Source organism: Charadrius vociferus, unplaced genomic scaffold (genome assembly GCF_000708025.1).
Source record: "Charadrius vociferus isolate BGI_N301 unplaced genomic scaffold, ASM70802v2 scaffold163, whole genome shotgun sequence".
In the NCBI taxonomy this organism is placed as follows: Eukaryota; Metazoa; Chordata; class Aves; order Charadriiformes; family Charadriidae; genus Charadrius; species Charadrius vociferus.
Genome location: NW_009648332.1, coordinates 12203749 through 12211507, shown reverse-complemented (window position 1 = coordinate 12211507; position 7759 = coordinate 12203749). Strand labels below are relative to the sequence as shown.

At 37.4% G+C, this 7759-nt stretch overlaps 1 protein-coding gene across 1 annotated transcript in view; it reads left to right on the top strand.

The window, feature by feature from the left end:
* CTBS (chitobiase, di-N-acetyl-) overlaps nt 1–5248 on the top strand; it is a 5741-nt gene extending 493 nt beyond the window's left edge. The window contains exons 2-7 of the mRNA XM_009884881.1: nt 369–507; nt 1503–1711; nt 2355–2526; nt 3030–3127; nt 3843–4004; nt 5063–5248. Of these exons, the coding sequence (XP_009883183.1) occupies nt 369–507; nt 1503–1711; nt 2355–2526; nt 3030–3127; nt 3843–4004; nt 5063–5248 (966 nt within the window). The remainder of the gene's footprint in view (nt 1–368; nt 508–1502; nt 1712–2354; nt 2527–3029; nt 3128–3842; nt 4005–5062) is intronic.
* Nucleotides 5249–7759: the final 2511 nt, after the last annotated feature.

The following is a 7759-nucleotide window of genomic DNA, read 5'->3' as shown; positions in this document are numbered from 1 at the left end:
CTGGCCCGGCCCGGCCTGGCGGCCGTGGGCCCCGGGGAAGGCCGGTCCCGGGGCGGCCTGCGCGGTTTAGCAGCACGTTAAACACACCATGCGCCACTGCCTTATCTTAGTTAAGAGAAGAGCAGATTTTTAGAAAACAGGTGCATGTGATTTACAGGGAAATGGCAGAGTTGTGGTGAGCGTGGTGTGGCAGAGTGCTGTCCCCTGGGCCACCGCCGCTCGCAGGCCTGGGAGGGTGTTGGTGCAAGCTGGCAGGGGGCAGAGATGCAACCCCCAAGTCATGTAGCTTTTGGAGAGGCGTGTGGAAAATAAGCACCCTGCCGAGAAGTGTTGGGAGCTAACGAGGGTGCATTTTACCCCTTTCCCAGGTCTTCGTGTTCGATGTGGGGAAGGAAGCCTGGAAATCTTACGACTGGTCAAAAATTACAACTGTGGCAGCTTTTGGAAAGTATGATCCTGAGCTCATGTGCTATGCTCACTCTAAAGGCTCCAGGATAGTACTGAAAGGTTGGTTACATTGTGAAAATGTGGATGTTTATGTGATACATGAGTAAGAACATAATGCACGTAGGGCTGTAATACCTTGGCATTTCACATTTACTTCTATGCAAAGTATTAAAAACCAGTAAGAGGATTAATTAATAAGGGGATAATGCACACAGGACTATAATACCTTCACGTTTTGTTCATGCTGGTATGCAGGGTATTAAAAAGAAAACCATCGGTAGCTTCTGCCACAGTAATACCAAAACCATTCCTGTGACATGTAATTAAAAGGTCTCTAACAGGGAACATCACGACTACAGTGAAGCAGGGAGGCAGGGAAGAAAGGAAAAGCCTTGAGAAGATACCTATTTGGGTCTGTGTTCTGGATGTTATGCGCAGAACCCAAAAGACACAGGGTAAAGGAAGGGACTGCAAGTAATTTTTAGTATTTTTCACTTAAATGAATCCCTCTATTAGGAAGTGGTTGAGTTTTAAAACATGACTACTTGGGAACTCTGTGTAGGTACAAATGCTGATTAGAAAGACAAAGTCCATCTTGTCAATCTGTGCTTACATGCCGTAATCAAGTTTTGGCTCTATTGAGACAAAAACGTCATCCAAGACCACAATGTGCAAAACAACAAAGGTTAAACATAAAAGTATGTTATTGCAACCATAAGACACAGTCCTTCTGGCTCCCTGGAAATCCTGAAAGTAAATTGACTTGAAGAAAGGAAGTTTACAGTTGCTAAAAAATACTAAGCAAAGAGATTTAAATGATAGGAAAAAAATCCAAAAGCAACTTAATTTTAAACACTGCTGTCTCAAAGAAGCTTGGTAAGCTCTTCTGGGGTGGATTCTCAAAATTACGCTTGGGGGAAAAGGTATTTTACCAGTGTGGGTGTAGGGAGTTTTTATTTTATGGTTATGTTAGTTGGTTTAGTAGAGCCAAACCTTTCCTACTTACCATTACTGTGGTGCAAATACATGTTAACTCTTGAAGGCTTCTTGTCTAGGTGATGTACCTCTAAAGGAAATTGTTGATCCTGCTAAAAGAGCAGCATGGATATCCCAACAAGTGGACCTTGCAAAAAAACAGTATATGGATGGAATTAATATAGATATAGAGCAAGAAGTTAATGACACCTCCCCTGAGTATTATGCATTAACAGATCTTGTTAAAGAAACTACAGATGCTTTTCACAGAGAAATTCCAGGATCACAGGTAATAATAATGTTCTTTATACAAACATTAAGTTTAACTTTATGACATGCAAGTAGTTTTAAGAATGCTGTTTAGCATGTGAATATGAAAAAAATTATGCAGATCTAAAGCAGGATAGTCTCATGAATGGTTAATTATGAATGTTAACTATGATACACTATCGTAAGAATCACTCTTTTTGACCTGTATGAGTTTAAATGGAAGAATGGTTTCACTGAGATTTGTAGATGCAATGTTATTGCTGTGTGTGAGCTGGCAGTTATTAGTATGGCTTAATGAATCTTTGAAAGTAGGGCAAATACAGGCTTCTGGCGCAAAAGCTTGACAATGTTTTGGTAAACCCATCACTAAAGTCTTATGGATTTGCAACATACTTCATATTTCTGATCAGATGGTTTTCATGTTGTCTTTTAATTTCTGTGGTGTTTTGAATTCACTAGTAGGGGCGCTCACTGTTTATTATCTAAACTTTATCAGCTGAGCAGCATCTCCTGTAGTTCATTAGTATTACCGTGTGTTAAACACTGTGCAGTATTTGGGAAATGCTGTCTTTAGAAGTTACAGCTTTTTTTTTTTTTTTCTAAGACAAAACCGGAGTGCCTAAGTGCCATACACAACACTAACTTGTGCATTTTTCTGTCAGGTAACATTTGATGTGGCTTGGTCTCCAGCATGCATAGATAAAAGGTGCTATAACTACACTGGAATTGCCGATGCCTGTGACTTCTTATTCGTGATGTCATATGACGAACAGAGCCAGATCTGGACGGACTGTATTGCAAAAGCCAATGCTCCTTACCTGCAGACTTTAGTTGGTGAGGACAGGACGCCTCCCCAGGAGTCAGAACATTTCCATTTGTTCACAGGAATAGATAGAAAAGATTGCTATTTCTTAGTCAAGTTTTTTAGTTGCATTAAGGCTTTCGAGTGTGCTCAAATATGTGTTGTCGTAATGTGAAAATAGTATCTCAGATCCTTGTGACACTACAGATAGACCTTTAGCAGTTGTGTGTTGTTACTTGTAAAGTAATTGTGTAGCCCTCACGATTGTGAAGGACGCTTTTAGAATGACACACGGCAGCCAAAGCAATGGTGTCTGCCTGGGCTTGCAAAGAACCTGAAACATTTGTGCGTCATCCTCGTGAACTGCTGTACAGGCAGCAGGTTTGAAGTGTAGGAATATGCAGGTGGGAAATAAAGAGGAGCTTGCACCTTAGCCTCTGTCTGGGGGATCATGCAAGTCCTATATTTGCTCTGGCTCTAAAAAGCATGGGAAAATGCAGTAATGCATCTTAATTTTTATTTCTTTCAAAAATAGGATATGAAGAGTACATAACTATGGGCATCGATCCTAAGAAACTTGTGATGGGCGTCCCCTGGTATGGCTATGACTATGTCTGCCAAAACCTATCTAAGGTAAGATGAAGATTATTCATTTGCAATTATACTGTTATTTTTTTTTCCTTGGAAAGAGGCAGCTAGATTTTGGTGATCCTGTTCTTGGATTAGGAAATACTGTGGTCTGATGGATAAGAGCATAAAGCTGGGACTCAAGACAGAGACTTTTGCTTGGCTGATAACTGATGAGCCGTGTGTTACCAAACAAGGTGTTTTATCTCTCCGTAGGCAACCTGAACCCCATGATACCCAAGCACCATGTTTGACCAAGGAGCTATAGATGTTATCTGTACAACAAGAGATGATGTCCAAAACCACCACAACACTTGTATCTGCCGTCTTAACACAGTCACTAAGCTCACTGTTTAAAGACTAGGTGCAACAAACCATAGCAAACCTATGACTCTTAAAGTATAGAAGTTTATGCATAAATCACAGGTTCAAACAATATTATACTTATGAAAAATGGAAGAGTGAATTAAACGTGGAAAAGATAAGGCAACTGTGTAAGTTGAGTGATGTTCATCCAATCCTGTATTGCTAGAGAGTAAACAAAATTTAACTGTTTACTTCTGTCTACAGATAGTATGTCTGCCACAGATACTTGAAGATTTGGGATTTTTAAGACCTCAATGTCTTTTGTGTCTTTGTTCTTGGCTGTACTGTTGTTGTGGAGTTCAGTAAATCTATGTAACATAGAACTCGTGCCTTTGCTTTTTTTTTTTTTTTTCAGGATCATGTTTGTTCCCTTTCCAAAGTACCTTTCCGTGGGGCTCCTTGCAGTGATGCTGCAGGGCGTCAGGTCCCCTACAGAGCAATAATGAAGCAGGTGAACAGTTCTCTTTCAGGCGTGCTCTGGGATGAAGTACAGAAATCTCCATTTTATGAATACAAGGTAAGTGTCTCTTTATAAGACACCATGTTGTGGAGTAAACATTCGTGAACCATAGTTCTTTGATTATAAAGTTTTCAGGGTTACATTCTTCGATTTGTGTTTCCTACTTCTATTTTTTTGCGTAGTAAAGGATGGCTGGATTGCCATACCTTGAATTTCTAGTCTGAAAGAGGGGTGCAGTGACTGAAGGCTACAGCAGTAATAAAGGACTTTATTACTTTGCAATTTTCTTGAGAGACTGCACCATGTCAAAAAGGATGTTTTGGCACAGACAAATTCTATAACTCCATCCTTCACTGTTACAGTTAATTATATGAGTTGGTGACTGATTTAAACCAAAACAGATTCTGAGATGTTCTTAAGTTTTTCTAACCCAGTGACTTGTATGCATGTTCTCTTCTGCATTTGGTTTCTACATAGACATAGTGAAAGAGTCCATGAATGATTGTGCTTGCATCAACAGCACAGTGTATGCATTTCATCTTGTTTCTTTAGATGTAATTTTAGGTTTCACACATGTATGCATTTCATCTTGTTTCTTTAGAACAAGTTTAGTTCTTTCTTGTTACACATGTAGATGAAAAGGGGCTGTAAGCAATGACCAGGTCAAAGAAACATAACTTTGAAAAAAATTTTATAACCTCTTCTAAAACTGTTTATTGCTGAAAAAAAAAAGCACTTAATCTCAAACTAAATTCACCTGTTAGGTTAGATAGTGTATCTGAGATTTTAGCTGTATTTTAAAAGATTATTAAAATACAAATTAGCTAAATCTTTTCATCTAACTCAGTTAAAATGCATCACTGTTTTATAACTTAGATTCTACAAGTAAAAAAATAGCCAAGTATTTGGCTTAATTTTTAATTGTCCTGTGTGAAAAATAATTTGTAAATCAGCAAAATATCACTATGTAAATCTACATAGCTTGTATATCTGAGTTTTTAATTGTACTTTTCATTTCATTCAACAGAAAATGTAATCAAAACTCAATGTACTTTAATGTATCATGTTTATATAGATAGGCAGATACTCCTACTAGTGTTTAAACCTTTTTCTAGGATTCTCTTGGTCACTTCCACCAAGTATGGTATGATGACCCTCGCAGCATCTCTCTAAAAGCAGCATATGTGAAGAATCGAGGTTTAAGGGGCATTGGCATGTGGAATGGAAATAGTCTTGATTATTCCAGGGAAGCTGTAGCAGAACAACAAACTGAAGCAATGTGGCAAGCCCTAACACCGTAAGAATTATCTGAACCGTTGATTTAGGATGAAAATTGTTAATTTTTTATTATGGCTTATACTATAATAGACTTTGACTTTATATAAATCTATCATGATTACAAAAACTTTGAGAACTAACCAAATTCATCTTGTTATTTTGTATGCAAAGCCATATTTTCATTCCTCAAAATTTTCAATGTTGCTTTAGCAGTGGGGTTTTTTTTAAAGACTGCTAATCTTTTTCACTTTTCACAACTACTGTAAGTTGCTTAAAGCTTGAACCCATTGTGTTATCTGGTAAGAAGTAAGACCAAGCGGTGGATTTACAGGGACAGCCTAATGCTGAATCTTTGCTAAGGCTGCCTGGTGCAGCAGGTATTCATTCTGGGGTTGCATGGTGCAGTCTCAGCTTTCTGATTTCCCACCCCAGCCTATATTTTAGCTAAGTCACTCTTGAATCAGATTAAATACAGAATACTGGAGAGAGCAATTGCCACGTACATGCAGCTTGGTGAAGCTTGTGCTTGTACTTAGTTACTCTTCTAGGGATTAAAACATTTTATAGACTGAAGAAATTACGTAACACGAAGTAGCTGACATTAAGACTTTTATCAGACTTGTTGTTAAAAAGGAATATTCAATAAACTCCAGTTTCACCATGTTTATGTATTACATAAATTCTTTAGTTTCAAAAGCCAAAAATATTGGACCTTATCTTGAAGAGGTAACATTAATATGGAGAGGACTTGGATGATGTTTTCTTCCATTTCAAGCTTCCTTACATCCTGAAAACTAGAACTCAGAAGCTTATTTAATGAACTGCATACATATTTTTCCACACACTTGAAGATTCACTCAGTAGCCTGTTGTTTGTTTTTATGTGGCGTTGCCTCTGAGATAATATGAGGTTGTATTTTCTTTCTAGTTCATATTTTTCATAAAATAATTTGCCTAGAGAAATTGTGTAACTTTTTTAAACATCTGTAGTGATGGAAAGATTGACTGTTGTTTACAGGATTTATTTTGTTAAATAAAATGCTGTCTTCACTAAGGTTGGTAAACAGTGTTGTCTGTTTATGCTTTACTTGTTCCACAGCTTACAGCCCACACTGTTTCTCAGAACTGTTTCACAACCAGATTAAAGTGCAACTGTGCCCTGCTTAAGTGACTCCATTAATTAAACAATTTATTAAATTAGATGTATGTAGTCAGTTTTGAGGGTTCGTTTGGTTGGTTGGTTGGTTTGGTTTTTTTCCCTTGCTAAATAGTTACTGGGAAAACACCATAGAATAGCACCACCTCCATAATGGCTACTGAGGAGAAGATCAGAAGCCTTCATATGGGTGTCTGACTGCTTGATGCTACAGGTGATGGAAAGCAGAAGGTGAAGCCTACTGCTCCCACAGAAAGAAAAAAATTCCCCTGGAAAATCAGAGGGCTCTTCACTAAAGCTCTGGTCTGTACGTTTTAGGAGAAACTGATAAATTTATTTCGCATATAGATCCTGCAGAATTTCTATTAATATTTCTATTCATATGCTAAAATACCGAGGGAGAGATATTTGTGAAATTGAGAGGTCTTCTGGAGTGGATGACCTACAAAATCCTAACTGAAGGCCAGATGACTTTATAATAAAACTCTCTTTCCTCTAGGAGTCAAGAATCATGAGTTGATTTTTTTTTTTTTTTAATGTAGATTCAGGTTTTCCAGTAGCTAGTTGCCTGCTCTTGTGTCTTAAATAAGACACAATTCTGAAATACAGGATGTAGGATTCAATCCTAAATTGAGCAAAAGTGGTTGTAGTTTTAATAATTAATTTAATACTTTAGCACTAAAATCTTTGTTAAATCCTATCTTTAAGAAAATAAATTGGATAATGGGTGGTTTGACTCAAGGCATTTGGAAGTTAGTCCATTTGAGAGTTGCATAATTTTCTTATTGTATTACTGATTTCTCGTGAGCTTCCAGTAATTATTACTTCCAGTAATAAATACAGCCTTGTCAGCTTTTTAGATAACATTAATTCCTACCATGTTAATGTCCTGCTTAATGTAATAACATCTAGTACTGCAAAGAGGCAAACAGGAGAGCTAGAAAAAATTACTGTCAAGAGGAGGTTTCTGATTACTCTTTCAGAGCATTGTTATCTAAGCACATGCATGAGCTTGAACTTAAACAGAGTATGCAATACCGTAAGTTGGACCAGGATCATCCTTACAGCTTGTCCAAAACAAGGTTTGCCTCTTCCACTAACTACAGAAGGTAGTTAATGTTCATGTGGTTTTCCTAATAAGAGAGGGAACAAAACTGACTAGATGTGAAGTAAGGTGAGATAATCTAAGATTTTGTTCATACTTCATAATAATATGGTAATAATACACTGGTAATTTATAGATAGGCATAGTTATAGTGACAAAAATATACTTCAGTAAAGAGCTAAATAAAGGATTACTATTGCTGTAGTTCAACAGAAGATGTATTTTAATCATTTTCCAAAAATGTAATGCCTGTGCCTAAAAATAAGAACAGGAT